Source organism: Caretta caretta, chromosome 2, assembly GCF_965140235.1.
Source record: "Caretta caretta isolate rCarCar2 chromosome 2, rCarCar1.hap1, whole genome shotgun sequence".
Taxonomy (NCBI): Eukaryota; Metazoa; Chordata; order Testudines; family Cheloniidae; genus Caretta; species Caretta caretta.
Window position 1 is genome coordinate 238,076,774 of NC_134207.1, and position 23,799 is coordinate 238,100,572.

Genomic DNA, 23,799 nt, shown 5'->3' on the forward strand with positions numbered 1-23,799 from the left:
AAACATGCAGATGCTGAGACTGATTCAAGTCTCAAACTTGAAGAGTCTTTTTGTAATAAACTGTAAAGTCCTATTATATATTTCTCCTAAATGTTTGTCCCTCAAATAAAACGGTACCATGTACAATGCACTTATTCTTTTACTAGGTTTTAACTGTTTTGTTGGCAGAATGTGGTCTTTAATTCAAAAGACATTCATCTTTGGACAAACTCAGTTACATCTTGTTTGAATGAACACCATTTGGCTGCAGTTAAATATTTCCTCTTCCTCATGTGGTGCCAATCATATATGGTTAAATCAAAATTTAAAGTGAGATATGTTTTTAAGCCTAAGAAAGACTATATAATAATGACTTTGCTCATAGTAAGTATCTGCATTTAGCCTCAAAAGACAGAATGAATTTTTTTTCAAGCACAGACATGTTTGAACATCTCTTTCTACCTTGCATATATTTTTCCCTTTAGTTAATACATGTTATGGACTACAGCTAGTGTAAAATATACCCTGTGAATGATGAACTGTTTCTTCATACCACAGACCACACACACTGGAGTGTAAGAACGAACACAGTGTGAACTATTAAGGCAAAATTAATGTTTATGCTGAACGAAGGTTATGTTTTAGCTGGTATAGTTGGGCACAGAAACAAAATAATTTTGTGATTATTCATTTCTAAAAGATTAGGTGATAACTGCTTTATCTACAAGGTGAACTGTAAAACAAGGTACAGTTTTCTCATCAGTCTAACCTTTTTGCAGTATTAATTAGCAACAAAAGTTATGTTGAGAGGCAGTTAAGGTTGTGGCAGGATATATTCCAGCACCTTAAAAGAATGGAAATAATAGTGCATTCCTCCACTTTCATATGTCTACAACTCCACCAATAACAACATCCAACATCCCAGAAGGGTTACAGGCCCATTGCCAACAGATATCCAGAAACAACACAGTACCTCAGCTTCATCAAATCTGCACTCTAACACAAAACCTTAAAGAGTGACCTCTGTGAGCTTTCACACCAATTACATCAACAAATCAGCGCAGTGGATTTCACACATTCCATATATTTAGGAACTTATTCTGCTTTAACACTGCAGAGGACATTGTTTAAGTTTTGGGTAAAAATTGCATTTCGTCAAACCATTTTGAAAAATCCAAATAGTGCTCAAAGTTTATATATTTTATGTTTGGTTTTTTGTCATTTCAATGAAATTTTTACAAAATAAAGGCGAAAGATCCTGCTAACGTTGAACTCTGTAACACACCCTTAACAACAGTACAGGTACTACTGCCGCTGCTCTATTTTCTATCTGCCATCCCGTTTACTGTGTTCTCCTCCATTGGCCATAAGCTGTTTCTGTTTCTCCCATCCTCCCGTGTTCTAGCTTTCACCCCTTTCTCCATGCTCCATCTCAAAGTCACTTTCCTACTTTTCCTCCCTGCTTCCCCATCCCTAATTTCTCTCTCTTCTTCCCACTCTACAACACACTATCCTTATCTTCATCCAATGTCTCTTCCATTTGTGTTGCCAATTCTTCCATCGCATTACTTATACACAGTCACCCCACCACTACCTACCCTCCAATTTTCCAAGGGGACTCTATGATTTTCTCCCACTTTCCAAAGTACATTAGACACCGTTTAACAGCAACCTGGATATTAACAATCTTCCAGTTAATAGCAACATTTTCCAGCAACTAATCCCATCCCATTGACTTTAATGTTAACAAGACTAGAATATTGGCAATGGCATACCACTTATTAACATTTTTTGGAAGAAAGAACCTAGCTGCAGACAGGTGTGCAAGGCTGCAGCCATGAAAGGAAGTGCAGGGACAGGCCTTTCCCAGCTGCAACCCCACAAACCTGCCTGTGGCCATTGCTCAGCCCGTACCAGTGCTTCATTCTGTGTTTGGACCCCACAGACCTGCCTGTGTACAGGGACCACACAGGAGTTATGGAGCTGCAGACTAGGAAGGGAGCCTGTGGCAGAGCAGTAGCAGGGAGAGGGTTTGCAGCCTAGATGCAAGAGCTGCACAGAACCTCTCCCTGAACTCTCATGGTTGTGCCCTGCAGGGGGCTGCACCCACAGAAGGAAGCACTGGGATGTGCTGTACCCCAACCCCCAGAGATCGCAGGGAGAGGTATGCTGCAGCCCATTTGCTCCCAGTGCCCCAACTTCTGTGGAAAGCCCCAGCATCCGGGCTACATCCCTCCTCCCCACTGCTGCCCTGCCCACAGGCAGTTTTCAAGGCTGTAGCCAGAGAGGGCACAGCCAGCGCTTCCTTCCCTGGTGGCAGCCTTAGAAACGATATCTTCTGCTTATTAGCAACTGCCGGATAATGGCAACTTTTTGCTGGCAACCAAGGGGTTGCTAATAAGAATAAGCCACTGTAATTAGCATGTGGTTTTGCAAACTCCTCCAAAGTCATGTGTGAGATATTTTCACCTACACCAATGTCATGTGAGAATGATTTTCTTCAAGGAAGAGGGAAGGAAGTGTGTGGAAGGGATTTTCTTCCCTCCTACAATGCTAGAGGATTTACTTTTACTTATTTCCAAGTAATGTAAACATTAACATAACAAGCAATTGACTATCCCTAGCAGTGCATACATTAGACTGCTACCAGTTTGCTGCACTATTCCTAAATTCTCTTATCATTGGCATTATGAACACATTATTTTGATAATTTATACCAAGACTTATTTGGGGGGGGGGGGGAAACGACAAATTTAACTATAAATATAAATTGAAATTTTTATTGTAAAGTTTCTGAAAGCAGAATGATTTTTGTAGAAAATAGATGTTTATACATTTCTGCAACAGAACAAAAACCCCAGTTTTACTGAATAAGCCAACTCATTTAGGCTTATTCAGTAAAACACATACATATGCGTCACAGAGTGAATATACATTCACAACATGCTTTGTTATGCTGTAAACATGGAGAATCAAAATCATACGGGCCAACAGGAACTTTCCAAAAGCCATTTACTCTATTCCTTTGCATCACTAGAAGCAGGGCTGGCTCTACGATTTTTGCCGCCTCAAGCAGCAAAAAAAAAAAAAAACCAAAAAAAAAAAACCCTGCCAAATACGCCGCCGGCCGAGAGAACAGGAACATCGGAGGGAGCTGCTGCCGAATTGCAGCCGGGGCGGCTGCTGGAGTGCCGCCCCTTCAGCAGCGCTGCCCCAGGCACCAGCTTGTTTAGCTGGTGCCTAGAGCCAGCCCTGACTAGAAGATACATGTACTTATCACTATACAATCCCTGATTGACAGACATTAAGCTTAGAATTGAAATATTAAAAATTTGATTAGCTGTACACAATACATCTTAAGGATGCCTGTATTATGAATCCATATTATTAAATGCATAACATTGTTAATTGTACTTAAAGAGTTTTGCCATATAGTTGATATTATGGATGCAATACAAGCAAATACTATTGTCCTACATACACTCTGAGGAAGCCACTTACAAATTTTGATCTCTCCTTGTAAAATATTTCCGTGAAGGAGACCCCAGTCTGGGACTAAGACATTGCTTCTTTAGGCTATGCTTTAGGTAGCTCCAGCCCCTAGAAGTATGTTGGTAGGCAATTTGTGCTTAATGAAGCCCAACACGCTCTCATGTGAAGCCTCTATAGTTTCAAACACTAACAAAACAAAGGATCTGCACAGTACAGTGAGATGTGCATCCTAAGTGAGGCTTTCAGAATGGTGGTCTCCATTCACAGAAAGTGAATTTACATACGATCCCAAAATCCTGTGACTTGCTAGAAATGCTCACCTTCTCTCCCCTCTCCTCCCCCCCCCACCCCCCGACAATAACTGGAACTAGGATATAGTTTCCAATGCATCATAAGAGACCCAGGTGTGGCCACTGAAAAGAGGATCTACGGGACACCATCTCAAACACAAGTCGTCAAGAACACTATCCCCGATAATGTCACGGCTAACCTGGTGGCTGAACTTTGTGACTTTGTCCTTACCCATAACTATTTTACATTTGGGGACAATGTATACCTTCAGATCAGCGGCACTGCTATGGATACCCGAATGGCCCCACAGTATGCCAACATTTTTATGGCTGATTTAGAACAACGCTTCCTCAGCTTTCGTCCCCTAAAGCCCCTACTCTACTTGCGCTATATTGATGACATCTTCATCTTCTGGACCCATGGAAAAGAAGCCCTTGAGGAATTCCATCATGATTTCAACAACTTCCATCCCACCATCAACCTCAACCTGGTCCAGTCCACACAAGAGATCCACTTCCTGGACACTACAGTGCTAATAAACAATGGTCACATAAACACCACCCTATACCAGAAACCTACTGACCGCTATTCCTACCTACATGCCTCCAGCTTTCACCCTGACCACACCACACGATCAATCGTCTACAGCCAAGCTCTGCGATACAACCGCATTTGCTCCAACCCCTCAGACAGAGACAAACACCTACAAGATCTCTGTCAAGCTTTCTTACAACTACAATACCCACCTGCGGAAGTGAAGAAACAGACTGATAGAGCCAGAAGAGTTCCCAGAAGTCACCTACTACAGGACAGGCCTAACAAAGAAAATAACAGAACGTCACTAGCTGTCACCGTCAGCCCCCAACTAAAACCCCTCCAACGCATTATTAAGGATCTACAATCTATCCTGAAGGATGACCCAACACTCTCACAAATCTTGGGAGACAGGCCAGTCCTTGACTACAGACAACCCCGCAACCTGAAGCAAATACTCACCAACAACCACATACCACACAACAGAACCACTAACCCAGGAACCTATCCTTGCAACAAAGCCCGTTGCCAACTGTGCCCACATATCTATTCATGGGACACCATCACAAGGCCGAATAACATCAGCCACACTATCAGAGGCTCATTCACCTGCACATCCACCAATGTGATATATGCCATCATGTGCCAGCAATGCCCCTCTGCCATTTATATTGGTCAAACTGGACAGTCTCTACGTAAATGAATAAATGGATACAAATCAGATGTCAAGAATTATAACATTCATAAACCAGTCGGAGAACACTTCAATCTCTCTGGTCACGCAATCACAGACATGAAGGTCGCTATCTTAAAACAAAAAAACTTCAAATCCAGACTCCAGCGAGAAACTGCTGAATTGGAATTCATTTGCAAATTGGATACTATTAATTTAGGCTTAAATAGAGACTGGGAGTGGCTAAGTCATTATGCAAGGTAGCCTATTTCCCCTTGTTTTTTCCTACCCCCCACCCCCCACAGACGTTCTGGTTAAACTTGGATTTAAACTTGGAGAGTGGTCAGTCTGGATGAGCTATTGCCAGCAGGAGAGTGAGTTTGTGTGTGTGTGTGTGTGTCCCCGGGAAAAAAAAAGGGGGGGGGGAGGGGTGAGAAAGCCTGGATTTGTGCTGGAAATGGCTCACCTGGATTACCATGCTCATTGTAGGGAGAGTGGTCACTTTGGATGAGCTATTACCAGCAGGAGAGTGAGTTTGTGTGTGTATGGGGGTGGGGGTGTGAGAAAACCTGGATTTGTGCTGGAAATGGCCCACCTTGATTATCATGCACATTGCAGGGAGAGTGGTCACTTTGGATAAGCTATTACCAGCAGGAGAGTGAGCTTGTGTGTGTGGTTTTTGGAGGGGGGTGAGAGAACCTGGATTTGTGCAGGAAATGGCCCACCTTGTTTATCATACACATTGTGAAGAGAGTTGTCACTTTGGATGGGTTATTACCAGCAGGAGAGTGAGTTTGTGTGTGTGTGGGGGGGGGGGCAGAGGGTGAGAAAACCCGGATTTGTGCTGGAAATGGCCCAACTTGATGATCACTTTAGATAAGCTATTACCAGCAGGACAGTGGGGTGGGAGGAGGTATTGTTTCATGATCTCTGTGTGTATATAATGTCTGCTGCAGTTTCCACGGTATGCATCCGATGAAGTGAGCTGTAGCTCACGAAAGCTCATGCTCAAATAAATTGGTTAGTCTCTAAGGTGTCACAAGTACTCCTTTTCTTTATAGTGAAAAAGTGTGTCCATTGAAACACTGACATTAATTCTATAATGTAGACCAGCTATCACGTCACTGTTGCAGATCTTGCCCACTAAGGCAGCTTCTTTTTCAGACTACAATAAGAGCATTTCCCAAAGGGGTTGGGCATTTACACTGAGAGAGATGCCCTTTGGCAGTGTATGCTTCCTAAATGCAAGTGCATACCAATTTCACTAGGACAGAATGAGAGGCCTTATCCTCTGACTTGGGGTCTTTGAAAGTCCTGTGCTCAAGGCAGGCAGAATTTTACAGCTCTGTTCTAAGGAATACCATAAAGGCTCTTTATTAACAAAAGGAGGGAAGTTGGATGGAAACTTCAGGGATGAAAGTTAATGACTATAATTCAGGTATGAGAGTCAGTTTCAGTAAAAGACAGTTATCTTTTCCATAACTGGTGTTCTTCGAGATGTGTTGCTCATGTCTATTCCACAATAGGTGTGCATGCTCGCCATGTGCACCAGTGCCGGAAGTATTTCCCCTAGCAGTACCCGTAGGAGGGAGCACCTACATGACCCCTGGAGTGGCGCCTGCCTGGCGCGGTATAAGGAGAGCTGCGCGTTCCCCCCACCCTCAGTTCCTTCTTGCCAGACAACTCTGACAGAGGGGAAGGAGGGTGAGAGGTGGAATAAACATGAGCAACACATCTTGAAGAACATCACTTATGGAAAAGGTAACTGTCTTTTCTTCTTCGAGTGATTGCTCATGTGTATTCCACAATAGGTGTTTCCAAGCTATATCTGTTGGAGGTGGGTAGGCGTTCACAAGTTCCCAGGACGGAGGACAGCCCTGCCGAACCCGGCATCATCCCTAGTTTGGGGGACGATTGCATAGTGCGAGGTGAACATGTGAACCAAAGACTACGTGGTGGCCCTACAAATGTTTTGGATGGGGACGTGGGCCACGAAGGCAGCCGACGAGGCCTGCGCCAGAGTCGGGTGTGCCCTTGCAATGGGTGGCAGGGGGACACCCGCCAGCTCATAATAGGAACGGATGCACGAAGTGATCCTATTGGAAAGCCACTAAGTGGAAATCGGCTGGCCCCTCATGCGCTCAGCCGAGGTGATGAACAGTTGTGAGAACTTTCTGAATGGCTTGGTCCACTCAAGGTAGAAAGCCAGAGCCTGCCGCACATCGAGAGCGTGGAGATGGAGCTCCTCACTGGACACATGAGGCCTGGGGCAGAGGACCAATAGAAAAATGTCCTGACCCATGTGGTAGGTAGAGGCCACCTTCAGGAGGAACGCAGGGTGTGGGTGTAGCTGGACCTTGTCTTTATGAAAGACCGTGTATAGTGGCCCTGAGCTCGGAGACTCGCCTGGCTGACATGATTGCAACCAGGAAGGCCACCTTCCACGAGAGGTGAGACCAGGAACACGTGGCCAGTGGTTCAAACGGGGGCCCTGTGAGATGAGCCAACACCAGGTTTAGGACCCACTGTGGGACCGGGGGTCTAGAATAAGGAAAAAGACGGTCCAAACCCTTAAGGACCCGGTCAGTTATAGCATGGGAAAATACCGTGTGCCCTTGCACCGGCAGATGGAAGGCCGATATGGCTGCCAAGTGCACCTTGACTGACGAGGGTGCCAGGCCCTGGGCCCTCAGGTGGAGGAGGTAATCAAGGATAAGCTGGATCGGGGCGGTCACCGGGGAGACACTCTGGTCCGCCACCCACCTAGAAAACCGGGACCACTTCACCAAATAAGTGCGGCGAGTGGAGGGCCATCTACTTTTGAGGAGGACGCGCTGAACCTGCTCTGAGCACGTCCTTTCCTCTCCACCTAACCACTGAGCAGCCACGCCATGAGGTGAAGAGCCGCCAGGTTGGGGTGGAGGAGGCGGCCCTGGTCCTGAGAGAGCAGGTCTGGGTGGAGCGGCAATGGCCATGGCGGAGCTAATGCCAGGCCCCTGAGGGTCCCGTACCAATGCTGCCTGGGCCACGCTGGGGCAATCAGGAGGACCCGGGCCTTGTCCGTCTTTATCTTCTCCAGGACCCTGCTCATTAGAGGGAATGGGGAAAAGGTGTAGAGAAGCCGGCCTGACCAGGACAGGAGAAAGGCATCGGAGACAGCGCCCTTCCCCATGCCCTCGCTGGTTCTGCTGAGTTGCGAAGAGGTCCACCTGGGGAGTTCCCCACCTTCCGAAGAGCTGGTAGGCCACTTCTGGGTGGAGGGACCACTTGTGTTGCGAAGCAAAATCCCTGCTTAAGCGATCCACTGTCTCATTCTGGGCGCCCGGTAGGTGGAAGCCTTCAGGTGGATGTCGTGGGCTATACAGAAGTCCCACAGCCTGAGGGCTTCACAGCAGAGGATCGGGCCTCGCCTTGCCTGTTGATATAGAACATTTGGGCAGTGTTCTCCATGAGGACCCTGACTACTTGCCCTCCAGGTGTGAGCTGAAGGCCATACACGCCAGCCGCACTACCCTGAGCTCCTTGACGTTTATATGTAAGGTCAGGTCTTGAGCCAACCACAAGCCTTGGCCTGAAAGTTCCCCACATGGGCCCCCCAACCCGGGTCCAAAGCATTGGACACCAGCTCCAACGACGGGGCCCTGTCCCTTAATGGGATCCCTTGGAGCATGTTGTTTGGGGCGGAGGTGAGGTGATCACAGAGTCCGGCACGGTGAGGACTTGTCCGTTCTGTCTGTGGCCTGGGAGAAAACTTCTAGGCCAACCAGAGCTGGAGGGGCCTCATCCTGAGTCTGGCGTAATGGACCACGTATGTGCACGTTGACATGTGACCCAAGAGTTGTAGGCAAACCCTGGCTGCTGTCACCAGGAACCTTGTGACCGAGTTGATGAGACCTTTCAGGGTCTCCCGAATCTGTCTGGCGGGAGAGAGGCCCTGGCCAACACTGCATCCAGGAGCACCCCAATAAACTCTATGCGTTGGACTGTGACTAATGTGGACTAGATGTTGTTTACCAACAGGCCCAAGGCAGTGCACATGGACAGGAGGAGCACCACGTGATCCCTCACCTGTGACCAGGAAGTGCTCTTGACAAACCAATCATCCAGATAGGGAAATATCTGGACGCGCTGCCGTCTGAGGTAGGCTGCTACCACCAACATGTATTCTGTAAACACCCTGGGTACAGTGGACAGACCAAACGGGAAGACCGTGAATTGGTAATGATTCTGTCCCACCACGAAATGGAGGAAACACCTGTGCCCCTCGAGGGCAGCGTACCAGTCCCCGGGATCCAGGAAGGGGATGATGGAAGCTAGGGAGACCGTGCGGAACTAGAGCTTCATCATGTACTGGTTCAGACCTCAGAGGTCCAGGATAGCCCTGAGCCCCCCCTTTGGCCTTCGGGATAAGGAAATAATGGGAGTAATACCCCTTGCCCATGAACTCCTCGGGCACCGCCTCTATCACTCCTAAACCTAGGAGCTGCCCCACCTCCTGCTCGAGCAGAGCTTCGTGCGAGGGGTGGTTGGGCGGGGAGGAAGTAAACTGGAGGATGTAACCCCGGGAGATGGTGTTGAGGACCCATCGGTCTGAGGTTAGCTGCGACTGTTCCGGGACAAAAGCACCCAACCGGCTGGAGAAGGGAAGCTTTATTGGGGGTGGTCCCTGATGAGGACTTGTGGGGTGCCCCGAGCGTCCCATCAAAAATGCCTTTTCCCTACCTGCTTGCCCTTGGAGGACACAGACTGGGTGACAGGCTGAGACTGCCTCTGAGGGAGTCTTTTATAGTCCTGCTGCTTCTTAAGGGCGGCCTCGTACTTCGGAAGGGCGGCCTGGGCGGGAGTCTGCTGCGGCTTGAACTTAGGTTTTGCCGGAGCCAGGACATAGAGGCCCAGAGTCTGGAGGGTCGTGCGGGAGTCTTTCGTGCTATGCAGCCTTGTATCTGTTTCCTCTGCAAACAGACCTTTCCCGTCAAATGGGAGATCCTGCATGGAAGACTGTGCCTCGCTGGACAGCCCAGGGATCAGGAGCCAAGACGCCCACCTCAAGGACACTGTGGAGGCCACTGATCATGCGGACGTGTCCGCAGCATCCGAGGCTGCCTGCAGGGATGCCCTAGCGGCCTCTGCCCCTTCCTCCACTAGCGCCTTGAACTCCTTCCTATCGCGCTCCTGGAGGGAGTTCTCAAACTTGGGCAGGGAGCCCCACAGATTGAATTTATACCAGCCCAGGAGAGCCTGATGGTTTGCCACTCTTAACTGGAAGCTTGAAGATGAATAAACTTTCCTTCCGAAAGAGTCCAGTCTCCGAGAGTCTTTGTTCTTTGGGGTCGGGGCTGGCTGACCCTGCCATTCCCTGTGGTTGACAGACTCGACCACCAGGGAGTTGGGCGCCAGGTGGGTATAGAAGTACTCATGTGCCTTAGCTGGTAAAAATTACTTGCATTCCACCTTTTTAGAGGTGGGGGCCAACGAGGCCGGTGTTTGCCACAGGGCATTTGAAATCTTAGCCACGCCTTCATGGAGAGGTGAGGCCACTCTACTCAGTGCCGATGGGGACAACACATTAAACAGGGAGTCTGAGGGCTCCTCCATATCCTCTGCCTGGGGGTGGAGACTTGGTGCCACCCTCTCTAAGAGTTCTTGGTGGGCCCTGAAGTCCTCCTGCAGGACGGAGGGGGGAGGGACGGCAATCGCCTCCTCCAGGCAAGGCGAAGAGGCCGGTGCGGTGCTCTGGGTGTCGGCCGGCACCGTAGGGTCCACCACCTGGTCGGACTCCAGGCACGGTGCCAAGGACGCATGTCCAACCGCCTCCTTTCTCAGGGGTCTGGAGAGGAAGGCCGATGGTGGCTCCGAAGCTCCCACCGGGGGCTGCGCCGGAGGCCACGGTGCCCACTGGTACCATTGGGTCGGCCATGACGCTTGGTGCCACTGCACCTGCTGCAGCGTTGGCGGGGCCGGCTGTTTGGATTGGCTGGCCTGGCCCATCAAAGGATGGCTACGAATGGAGACTGGGCTGGCGTAAGATCTGCCGATGCTCTGGACCAGGAGAAGTGGTGGTGCCGGGATCTACGATGGCCACGGGACTGCGATCTCTATGTGGAGGACCAGTACCGGCAGTAACAGCTGCTCTGCGAACGTCCTCGCACGTCGAACTCCTTTAGCACTTAAGACGGAAGAATCCCATGCACCACTACAGACTAGGGACCGAATGGCTAGGCAGCAGTTCTGCAGAAAAGGACCTAGGGGTTACAGTGGACGAGAAGCTGGATATGAGTCAACAGTGTGCCCTTGTTGCCAAGAAGGCCAGTGGCATTTTGGGATGTATATGTAGGGGCATTGCCAGCAGATCGAGGGACGTGATCGTTCTTTTCTATTCAACATTGGTGAGGCCTCATCTGGAGTACTGTGTCCAGTTTTGGACCCCACACTACAAGAAGGATGTGGAAAAATTGGAAAGAGTCCAGCGAAGGGCAACAAAAATCATTAGGGGACTGGAACACATGACTTACGAGGAGAGGCTGAAAGAACTCGGATTGTTTAGTCTGCGGAAGAGAAGAATGAGGGGGGATTTGATAGCTGCTTTCAACTATCTGAAAGGGAGTCCAAAGAGGATGGATCTAGACTGTTCTCAGTGGTAGCTGATGACAGAACAAGGAGTAATGGTCTCAAGTTGCAGTGGGGGAGGTTTAGATTGGATATTAGGAAGAACTTTTTCACTAGGAGGATGGTGAAACACTGGAATGCATTACCTAGGGAGGTGGTGGAATCTCCTTCCTTAGATATTTTTAGGGTCAGGCTTGACAAAGCCCTGGCTGGAATGATTTAGTTGGAGATTGGTCCTGCTTTGAGCAGGGGGTTGGACTAGATGACCTCCTGAGGTCCCTTCCAACCCTGATATTCTATGATTCTATGACGGGTGGACCCGCAACAGCGAAACGCCGGCGATCGACGCCCAGGGCTGCGATGTCTTGGCGGAGACTTGGAGTGGGAGTCCCAGCAGGAACGGCGTCGACAACCATGCCGTGTTCAACTGTGGTACCCTCTCCGAGCCGAGGACCGATGGCGACGCCCGCTGCGGTCCCGCCGATATTCGCTCCTTGAGGATGAGTGGTGCCGCAAGTCCCAGCTGGACGGAACCCAGCCGGTCTGGTCGGCGTCGAGGGTGATCCACCTGGACCCTGCCCCGAGCGATCGCTGGGCGGTGATCGGTGTCGGGAACGATCCCTTGACCAAGACCGGTACCGGGCTGGAGGCGACTGCAGAGATCCCAGCAGCAGCTTGCCTCTGGAGCGTGGAGCTGACATTGGCGGCATAATGTCCTGGGCTGCCTGGAGGACTTCAGGCATGGACAGCATCCAGACATCTGGAGAGGCCTGTTCTGAGGGGGCTGGGCTACTCCACTCAACATGAGTCGGAAGTCTGGGGCCCGCTGGGGATCAAGGACTGCCTGACATGGGCCTAGCCTCTGTCCCAGACTTCCCTCGGTGCCGCTGCAAAGACAGAGTCTTCCTGGCCCTCTTGGCATGCCCCGTGGACAGTGAGCAGTGCTGACTAGTCGATGGCACTGGAGGGTGGCCGCATACCAATGCTGTGGTGCTAGGTACCGATTTGGAGCGGCGTGCCAGGGTCGGGGTCAGCGCCGACTCCATCAGGATGGCCCAGAGCCTAATGTCCCTTTCTCTTTTGGTCCATGGCTTAAACGACTTGAACATCTTGCACCTTTCACTGATATGGGTTTCTCCCAAGCAGTGCAAACAGTCTGCTTGCGGGTCACTACTTGGCATAGAACACCTACAAGAGCCGCACGACTTAAACCCCTGGGCGCAGGGCATGCTTCGGCCTGGGCTCACTGACTAACTAAACAGCTAACTAACTACAGGTATACTAATGCTGAACGAACAAACAAACAGTTCTGGGGACGAGCTACAGCAAAGCTGGAGCAGAGCAATTCAGATGCACCTTCACTGGTGGCAAGAAGGTGGGGGGAGTGCGCAGCTCCCCTTATACCGTGCCAGGCAGGCACCACACTCCAGGGGTCACGGGGGTGCTCCCCCCCTACAGGTACTGCTGGGGAAAAACTTCCAGCACCGGTGCACGTAGCGAGCACGCACACCTATTGTGGAATACACATGACCAATCACTCGAAGAAGAACTGGAGGCTCTTCAAGATGTGTGGTGCCTATCTGTACCCCACTGTAGGTACGCATGTGCTCCATCTGTCCGGAGCCAGAAAATGTTGAAAGCAGAATCTTTAGGTTCACACACATGCCCTTTTTCACGTTGTTCCTCCAACCGAGAAGATAAAGAGCAGAGGGGACCATCTGCCACTCCAGTTCCTTCTCTACAACAAACCAAAAGATGATCCGAAAGAGAGAGGAAGGAGTGGAATACAGATAAGGACTACACACCTCCAGTTACTATAAGGTAAGTAACTTTCTCCTCTTCGAGAGTTGGTCCCTATGCATATCCCACTGTGGATGGAGGTCCCTATGCATATTCCATTGTGCCTGAAAAGCAGTACTCAAGTAGGAGGAGGGTGCGAGGATGCAGATGGCAGAGCCAAATGAGGCGGATTATGTTTTATTGGAGCCATGGGCACAAGGAATATTTGGGCCCCTCAAACCCCAGGGGCACTGCAACCAGGGGGGAGGTCAGGGTGGCCATGCCCGCCCACTTTTTAACATGGGTGTAGCAACCTCAGACAGGCACGGAGCAGCGGTGGCAGCAGGGGCTGTGGGCTTTTCCCGGTGGTGGGCTGAGATGGGCCTTAGCCCCCTGTCACCACAGGGTCCCACCCCCTGCTTCTCCTCTTCCCCCAGAGGCCCCACCCCATGGCCGGGCCAGAAGCCAGAGCCAGAGCCAGGCCATGGTAAGAGCTACCCAGGTTCCTTACTGATGTCTGTCGCTGCCGCCATGCTATCCATTCAAATCTGCACTGCTTAATTTCCCTCCTACTTTTAGAATGATGAGGTGACTCCTGTGCTCACGTGTAGGAGAGAGTCACGTCTCAGTCTCATGGCTGTCCTGAGGAAGATGATAAAACAGTGCATAATCTTGGAAAGAGAGAATGGGGCACTGAACTTTTGCCAAGACCCCCAAATGTCCTCATGGAAGGGGAAGCAGATGGAAAGTTTTTCCTAAAATTTGAACTGAGGGGGCATTCTGGTCCTGAGCATTCTCCCTAGACAAATCCAGGACTTTAGTAACCTCTTCTGTGAAGGATATGAAGCCCTCTCCATGGCAAAAACTCATGCTTGCTCTTGTGGAAGAGGATGACTTTCATGTCAGAAAAGCACTCACCCTCTTCCATATAAATCCTGAGAATGCTGGAGGTGGCAGCTAGTAATAGACAGCCCCTGGAGCACTTGATTTGAGGAAAAGGGGAACTGAAGGACAAATGTATGTGACATCCCACCAGCCTATGATCTCATGAAGGCATCACTACCTTCCAAGGACTTATTGCAGCATCCAAGGCGATGGCAGCTGCAGCCCACTTTGCCCAAACGAGACCTTCTAGGAAGGGAATTGAGGCTTACTGATTGACCCTGAGGTGCTGTAGCTTCAAGGAGATATGAGCAAAGAATGGGGGCGGGGAGCACTAACCTCATCTGGGCTCTACAAATGCAGAGCTAAAGAGGACAAGGAGGGATCAAGACAAGAATGGGAAATGATCACTAGACTGCAGCCTTCTCTAAGTCACAGCCTTGGCATTTCCCATTCAGCATGGTCTGCCTACCTGGTGTCTACATGGTAAGGGGATCTGCATCTTTTCATGTCTACCCTCTCTCTCATGAAAGCCTCCAGGCAGGAGACTGTCACAGAGAGAACCACACTGGAGCCACATTCATTATAGTGTTCAATGCACCTCTTGGAAAGCCCTATTGCCACCATAATCAAGTTCCACTTGTTTAAGGAGCCTCCTATTCAGCCACAAGGTTGTGAACAACTGGAGACAAGCAGCTACAAACTGAGAGCTAAAAAGTTAGCAACACTGGGGCAGAGCAACTTTAACAAGAACCTAGAAAAACAGTAGATCAGTTGCCAGCTGGGGCTGTTCCTCACAGAACGGGTTATTCTGTGGCAGCATATTAAAATTAGTACTAAGACTGGACTCAAAATTATGTCAATTTACAACTATAATTTAGGCCTTTGGGCTCCAAGACATGTTATTGGGGTATTTTTAGTCAATATCATTTTATAACTAACAAAGGTTACTAAAACACAAAAGTTATTTAAATAACAGTAAGTCTCTAACCTAAAAGCCAGGGGGTGAGTTAAGGAAAATTCTAACCTCAACACTGAACAAATTCAACCTTTAGATGTATTTAACTTTGTTTTCTTAATGTGACACCATATATGATATACGCCATTGTCTGCTGTTATATCCCCCAACTTCTTTGATTTTGTTGTAGTTTTAACAGTAGACCCACTGAGCGTTGGAGTCTGAATATTTCTAGTTAAACTCAGAAAAAACATGTTTGCATTTAAGATTTAGAGTCTATTTTAGCTTGATTAGTTCTCATACTGTGCTCACTTTGTTATGAGCCTGTACAACTGAAAGAAATAACAGATCAAGTGAAAAATATAAGAATACTTAAACAGATGTTGATGTAAATTCCAGCAGAGATAATATATTTATTTCTATGTATAGATTTACTTGGAGCTTATTTTTCTTCATATTGTATAACTACTGTATTTAAAAATCAAGACTATTAAAATGATTTAAAAAAAAAAAAGAAGGTAAGAAATGCTTGCAACTAAGGATTCCCAAAATCTTTTCCAGCATGACCCCATTTTAATCAAGGATCCAGGCATGGTGATCTCACATGCAAGGCCATGCTGTGTAGAGCAAAATGGTGTCCTCCGCAATTAGGAATTGCTGCGATCCCATCTGCTGATGACGCAATCCCATTTGGTGTCATGACCCACAGTTTGGGAACACTGGCTTATACTGAAGCCTGGAAAGAATCTATGTCCCCTTATTTTTAAAAGATACATATGTGCCATTTGTGGGTGGGATGGGAGGGGAGGAAGCAATATTTACAGACATATGGGTATCTGGCCTTTTATCTCGCTTGATATTGATTCCACCATGGTGATGATGAAGTGCTACAGAATGGGGACCACAGTATTGGTGAGGCCTCATCTGGAGTACTGTGTCCAGTTTTGGGCCCCACACTACAAGAAGGATGTGGATAAATTGGAGAGAGTCCAGCGAAGGGCAACAAAAATGATTAGGGGTCTAGAACACATGACTTATGAGGAGAGGCTGAGGGAGCTGGGATTGTTTTAGCCTGCAGAAGAGAAGAATGAGGGGGGATTTGATAGCTGCTTTCAACTACCTGAAAGGGGGTTCCAAAGAGGATGGCTCTAGACTGTTCTCAATGGTAGCAGATGACAGAACGAGGAGTAATGGTCTCAAGTTGCAGTGGGGGAGGTTTAGATTGGATATTAGGAAAAACTTTTTCACTAAGAGGGTGGTGAAACACTGGAATGCGTTACCTAGGGAGGTGGTAGAATCTCCTTCCTTAGAGGTTTTTAAGGTCAGGCTTGACAAAGTCCTGGCTGGGATGATTTAACTGGGAATTGGTCCTGCTTCGAGCAGGGGGTTGGACTAGATGACCTTCTGGGGTCCCTTCCAACCCTGATATTCTATGATTCTATGATTTACATGTATAAAAATACAAACTTTTCTTGGACTTCAACAAGCAAAACACGCACTGACTTTTAAAGGCATTACATATTCAAAGTCTAAGGGTTGGGCCCTGAATATATTAATAAGTCAGCAAGTTGAGAGCAATTGTAGTTTGAACTGTAGGAACGAATCATAATTAATTCAGTATTTATATATATGCTTTTCTTTTTGAAATAATGTGATTCAGGAACTACTGTACCCTGGAGTAGCACATCCTCTTGACTGGGCTGAAACAAATGTTCTAAGGTTAGAGATCAAAGAGCATGATTTCTGTTCCAGGTTAACAGACTTACATGATTTTCTGTTGGAAATTTTCAGTGGCTGCATATGTATTTCTGGTCTTTTCAATGCAAATCTCCTAAAAAATTGGAGGGGGTAAAGAGAGAGAGAGAAAAAGACACAAACTCCTCAGTTTTCAGTGTGAGTTTGGGATTAACAAAAACTCAGATTCATGAAACTATTGTAAAATATCCTGAAAGATTTTTTTTTAAATTAACCCAAAACAATACAATCTATTCAAGTGCTATTAAATCCCAGTGTCTTAAATTTTTGTAAGCTCTCCAAAAACTGCTGCAGTTCTTTTTCCTGAATAGTACATCAATGTGGCTACAGATACTGAAGTGCTATTTTCCATATGGCTTTTCTTCCAAACTGGATCAGCACTATCCTGTCAGTTGGTCATTATTCATTCCAGCCAGACAAGGAAGGAAATCCAAACTATTTGGACAAGGATATTCCAAGTTCAGTTGTTTTACCACAATGCAAGGTTTCAGAGTTGATCATAACCTTGCAATCCACAAGCACTTGTATGACAACCATGCTGACCTAAAGGCTTTGCAAAGAAATGCATTAGTACACAAAGAAAAATGAAACTATGTACCACAGTAGCTCACCTCTCCTGGAAATGTTTTGAAGGAATCAAGCCTGCTCTGGGATTGGAATCGCCTTCATGTCTAGCCTGCCACCAGGTTGCATCATCTTGGCTCATGATCTGAAGGATATCTCCTTTTCTGAAAGAAAGCCCAGCTTCTTTGCAAGGAATTGCTTTATCCTCAGTAGGATCATAATCAAATAGGGTTTTGATAAATATCTGGAAGGAAGAGTGTTTTATTTAAGACAATCCATAGGTTTATCCCATTTTTTATTTGCATTTACTGCAAAGAATTCTAACCTAAATTATGCAATGTCATAAAAATTTATTGAGGTAAAATGTTTATGTGGAAGTCTACATTAGGAAGGCTGTAGTCTGTGTAACTTGAAGTGTCCAGTGAACATAAAGATTAAAACGGCCACTCCCAGAGGAAAATGAGACCTGGGATTTCACTGGTGGACTTCATGACTGTAAGGAGAAGTGGAGATGCACAATTTTCATGGACTGAGGTACTCCCTTGGGAACTTTCTCCTGCTCCACTCACATGTAGTAGGTAGAGAGGATTCAGAAGTGAGCTGACTTCTAGAGGTGGGCCTAGTCAAGTCTACCCAAAGTCATTCATTACATGGTGTGAGTGCTCTAACCCTGCACTGGATCCAGTTAAATGGTATGTGAAGGAGGGCTGTATAGCATCCCTCCCCATTGATGACTTAGTAAAGTTGCATCCTGCTGCTTAAATCTAGCCCTGTGTCTGTCTTTCCTATGCCCACATCCTAATAAAATGTTTATATGCAGTGTAAGAGTTACTGTAATCGTCATATGAAACATCTTAAGTAGGGCTTACCTTGCCTTCTATTGTGGGTGTTTCCTCTTTGATACTTGGTATAATTTTAAACGTAATTGCTCCTTGAGACTGAGACTGATTAATATTTTGAACAGAAAACAAATTGAGAATTACTTTCTCAAAATTTTAAACAATACAGTGAGTCTAAACGCAAACAAGAGGGACAGCAAATTAATGCAGAGATAGTCAAAATGCAGCCCATATATGACCCATGGAGTTCTATAATGCCACAACATGCAGCTGTGAACTGTGAAGATCACAGGTTCTGGTTTGCAATGCTTCATTTTGATCTGTGTACCACTGGTCACAATAAAGATGAAAGCTGAGAAGCTGGGATCAGCAGTTTCAGAGGCTGCCATTCCATATTAAAGATGAGGGCAAAGGCAATTTTTCATTTTTATGTACATCGGGTACAGCCCCAAGTCTCCTGGCAAAGTTTGGAATACTCCAACTAACATTATACCATTCAAAAAATTACAGAAACATTCAACCAGGTTTGTGCCACAACTGTAGCATAAAACTGTTTTTCTTGGAACTTATTCTTTTGGAAAGTTAAAAAGACCAGAACAAGGAAAACATTTTTGAACAGACTGTGTTCTAGAGAGAAAAAAAATGTAAGTCTTCAGACAAGTTAACCATTATCAGCCACCTCATCCACCCCTCTTTCCCTATGCCCTATTTAAAGTGTGAGAGTCTGGCTGAATTTTACTTATAAACCACAATATAGTCCCACTGCCTGCCTGACATTTTGCTATTGACGGAAGTGCTACTTAGTTGTAGACTCTGCTACTATTGCATGCAGACTATTCCATAAAAACTAGCACAATGCAACAAAGACAGCTAACGATTCAAGCAAAATGGAAACAGGCCTGTTCACTACTAAGTGAGACATACTTCTGCCTGCAAGCCTGTAATCCAAAAGTTTACTGTTTGACAAAACAGCAGCCAAGTTCTTATTTCACCAGCATCAGGATTGGAAACAGTAATACGGTTACCATTGAAAAGGGCTCTAACTAGCTTCTGATGTTTATATTGTATTTCAGTAAGGTAAATGGGGGAAACTGTTCACTCCTTTGCTATTGCGTTTCTGGAGATTGCTTTTTTACAAATATTAATTTTACAGGAAAATACACTTCGATTGGAAACACAAAACCATAGAGCAGGCATAGAAAACCATTGGGAAGATGAACATTTGAAGTTAATCATCTTGGCCATTGAGCCAAACATTTAAAGCAAGCCAATCAATTTAATGTGGCAACCACACATGTACTTGAGTAGCAAAGACTACCTCAACAACAGAAAGACTTAGCAATACATTTTTTCAAAAAGAATATTTCAGAAAACAGATTAAGTTATGAATTGTGTGATATTTTTCCAAACTTACAAGTTTATATGGCTATTAGCAATGGTGTAGTTTAGAGGAGCACAAGCTGAGAAAGCACAACAGCATTTGTACAATTCATACTCATCAAGTAACACTTCATATTAAGGTTCCATTTATAAATACTTTACAAAAGATTAATATATTAATAATAGATATTAAAAATAAATAGCTAATCAATTGTTATAAATTTAGAGTCCAGCAGATCAATGTTTCCATAGCGATAGTTTAACAACCACCTGTATCACTTCTGACCGAAGTGCACATAACTACCTATAATACAAACTACTTAGATCTGTAACATGCTTATCTGGAACATCTATTCACCCTTCATAAATTAAATATTAATATAAAAAAATACAACCCATCATCAAGGAAGACATAGGGATGCAAATGATCGTACAGGGAAAAAACATCACTGATATACTTTTTAAAAATAGGCACCTCTGAAACAGCAAAACTAATTACTACTTTAATTTTTTTCAAAACAGGTTTTAAAATATGTTTATTACTTACCAAAATTTGTATTATTTCTTCAGGTTTTTTATCATCTACAGGAATCCCATTGACTTCCCTAAGTTCATCACCAATGTGAATAAGACCTATGCATTGATAAATATTTATTTTGTTGTTGAATGGTTATGTTTAATAGAAAAAGTGCACAGTCAGCATTAAGTCCTTCTATGTTTTTTTTTTAGTTTACCCCTTCTAAGCTAGGCACTGATCTCCGCATCTTTCCTCCAGGTGCTGTAGAAACATGAATATATAGTGAACACTACTATACCCAATATCATCATGAAGAATCTTGAGAGAGTTGGTAGATTGGTCATTTCTCTTCCTTCCCTCTAAAAGTTAACAGTGTATCTCCAATATTCCCAGTCTTTCAGATACAGACATCAGAAATGTTGTATGCTTATTTTCTATCAACTTATATTGCTTTCCTTTTGCCACCCAGAGTAAGGTGACCAGGTGTCTGGTTTTCGACTGGAACACCCAAACACTTTTTAAATAGTTCAAAAATCATTACACTAAACCAGTGGGTTTTCAAACTATGGGAATGTAAGATACTTGGTCGCGGCAGCTCTGGTCGGCAGTGCTGCCCGGCTAAGGCAGGTTAGTTCCTACCTATTCCAACACTGCACTGCACCCTGGAAGCAGCCAGCAGCAGGTCAAGCTCCTAGGCAGAGGAGCCACAGGGCTCTGCGCATTGCCCCTGCCCCGAGCACCGGCTCTGCACTCCCATTGGCTAGGAACTGGCCAATGGGGGAGGGGTGGCGGTGCCTGTGAGAGCCGTGCGGAGTCGCTTGCATACCTCTGCCTAGGAGCTGGACCTACTGCTGGCTGCTTCTGGGGCACAGTGCGGTCTATGGTGCCAGGACAGGCAAGAAGCCTGCATCTGCACCCCAGCTGCACCGCTGACCAGGAGCCACCGGAGGTAAGCCTGCGCCCCAATCGCCTGCCCCAGTCCTGAGCCCCCCCTCAAACCCAGAGCCCCTTCCTGAACCCCAAACCCTTCATCCCCGGCCCCACCCCAGAGCCTGAACCCCCAGCCAAGCCCTGGCCCCCTCCCGCATCCCAACCCTCTTCGTCAGCCCTGAGCCCCACCCACACCCTAAACCCCTCATACCCAGCTCCACTGAGTCGTGGGCATCAACAATTTTCTTCAACTGGGTCGCCAGAAAAAAAGTTTGAAAACCACTGCACTAAACAACTACTGACAGAAAGTGAGAGGTAAAATTCACTTTTCTGACACAAGTAAAAGGAAAGCAAAAATTGTGTTGCAGAGAAAAAAAGGTTTGTCCAGAAAGGAGGATAGGAGACACTTGATATGGATTTAATCAGGGCACAATTTTATTATACAGATTTCTGGGACTACCCGGCAGATAAAGTGTATGCAAATCCATGTTTATGCAAATAGCTACCTGGGGCTTCCACCAGCCCCCCTTCATGTTTCATCCAGGTTCCCCAGCCAATCCATGGCTTGGACCGTACCATCCACCCCACCCTCATAGGAGGGTTAAAGTGAGCTATAAGAAAGGGGGGTTGGTTCCCTGCCATACCAATCATGAGAGTCCCCTTCCCCAGTTCTGGTCCTTTATCCAGCACCTCTTTGCTGCCTTGCTTGCTGCATGGAGAAAGGGTTTCCAACACCCAGAGCTTGCACCTTAAAAGCTATCCACCCTCACATTGCCAGAGAGTGAGTCAGCACTGCAAAGCTGACCACCACTCACATTTTGCTGCAATTTCTGACTGCCTTTCCCCACACCCATAAAGCACTCCTGCCTTCCTTTGGCAAGCCTGAACAACGTTCCCCTTGCTTCAGGAGCAGTAAATCCAACAGCTGAAGGTGTTGGAGTCTGTGATACCAGTGACATTTACCACCTACAGGTGAGGCAGTTAAATATTTTTCCATGCTATCGAAGTGCAATGGAAAACTCCCATTTACAGAATTAAATACAAGACGCTTATATACACAATATAGCAAATATCACAATACAATAGCAAATATCAATGCATTTAGATTAGGTTTCAAAATCAATCCTATGTCCATTAAATTCTTCTGAGCCTTGAAGAGGCATACTATGCCTCTTCATTACAGGAAAATACTTCTCTCTCTGCACTGAAGTTACTTCATTTCCTTCAAATATTTAACATGAAGTGAACAATATATAATTTATATATAATTTTACTGCATAATAAATATCTTCTTTGGTCAGGATTAGTTTATGCAGGATGTCTATATGTAAAATTATGAATAACTAATTAATTAACCAAATTAAAACACCATGTATCATTAAACCCATCCACTTCTGCTCTTCTTTGAAGACATCTTTGAATGTCTTCTTTGAAGACATCACCTAATATAGTGGTGCGCAAACTTCTCCAGTTGTACCCCCCTTTACTATTAACAGAATGTATCTGCACCCCCTTCCATTGTTGCACAGCCAAGGCTTCCTGAGCAGCAGAGCTTGGGCTGAAGGCAGAGCTGAGGGTGGCACTGTAGACAGAGGTGGAGCTGGTCTGGGGGCAGAGAGGGAATGAGGGCACAGCTGGTCTGGGGGCAGAGAAGGGGGTGGAGTGGAGATGGAGTGGGCCTGGAGGTGGAGCAGGACTAGGGGTGAACAGGTTTGGGGCAGAGCTGGTCTGGGGGTGGAGCGGGGCTGGAAACATGCTCCCTATGAGGGCTGGCCCAAGCAGCAGGGCTGGGGGAGGAGCAAGGCTGGGGAAGAAGTGAGGCTGGAAGTGTGGCATTCCCTCCTTGCCCCCATGGGGGCAAGCCCAGGCCCCACTGCGCACCTCTCCAAACATTCCTCCATGCTCCCACAGGGAGGGCATGCCCCACAATTTGGGGACCACTGATCTAAGATAAAGTTACTTTCTGCATTAAGTGTCTATACTACAGGTGGGCATACTGGTTTGTAGAAAATAAGAATTGAACCCAACCGTTGTAAAGAACGCAGACCATTTTAAAATTTTTGCACACTTCACTTCCTATTTTCAGTATGAAGATAATACAGAGAGCGCGGCTACTATTGCGCTATTTATGATCCATCCAGAAACAGAAAGTATGAGAAATCTACAAAGAAAAACTGTTCTAACAAATCCTTGAATTCTTATCTGAACTAAACCAATCTTTGCAAGTATCAGCATTTCTAAGCACAAATCTGCCAAGTAACAAACAATAATTGATAAAACTTATTGTGCTTTTTCATTTAATAACTCAAAAACACTAAATCATTTCCACATTTCATTCAACAGGAAATACCATCACCAGCTCTGAAATACCACCCTAGAAGATGGCCCAACTCCCAGTTATCTTTGAATGCAGTACGGACGGACGGACACCCTTTTCTTAGTTTAATAATTTGAATGGTTAGTGCCAAAAAAGACCTCTCTTACCACTTCTGTCTGCAGCTCCTCCTCGCATTATTCTAGCCACTACAATCGCACCAGTATGTTCATCCCTTTTAATAGTAGCCCCCTTTGGGGAAGAAAAAAAAAAAGAAAAGAAAGATTTTGGTAAGTCTTAGCATGA

At 46.4% G+C, this 23,799-nt stretch overlaps 1 protein-coding gene across 12 annotated transcripts in view; it reads right to left on the reverse strand.

Moving 5' to 3' along the window:
• MPP7 (MAGUK p55 scaffold protein 7) overlaps nt 1-23,799 on the reverse strand; it is a 338,962-nt gene that overhangs the window by 60,976 nt on the left and 254,187 nt on the right. For all 12 annotated transcript variants that reach the window (XR_012667271.1, XM_075125943.1, XM_075125948.1 and 9 more), the window contains 5 exons: nt 23,664-23,745; nt 20,280-20,365; nt 18,383-18,457; nt 17,561-17,757; nt 16,961-17,025 (listed from right to left, as the gene is read on the reverse strand). Coding sequence is in view for 11 of the 12 variants with exons in the window: in XM_075125943.1 (XP_074982044.1) it covers nt 16,961-17,025; nt 17,561-17,757; nt 18,383-18,457; nt 20,280-20,365; nt 23,664-23,745 (505 nt within the window). In the remaining variant the exon portion in view is untranslated. The remainder of the gene's footprint in view (nt 1-16,960; nt 17,026-17,560; nt 17,758-18,382; nt 18,458-20,279; nt 20,366-23,663; nt 23,746-23,799) is intronic.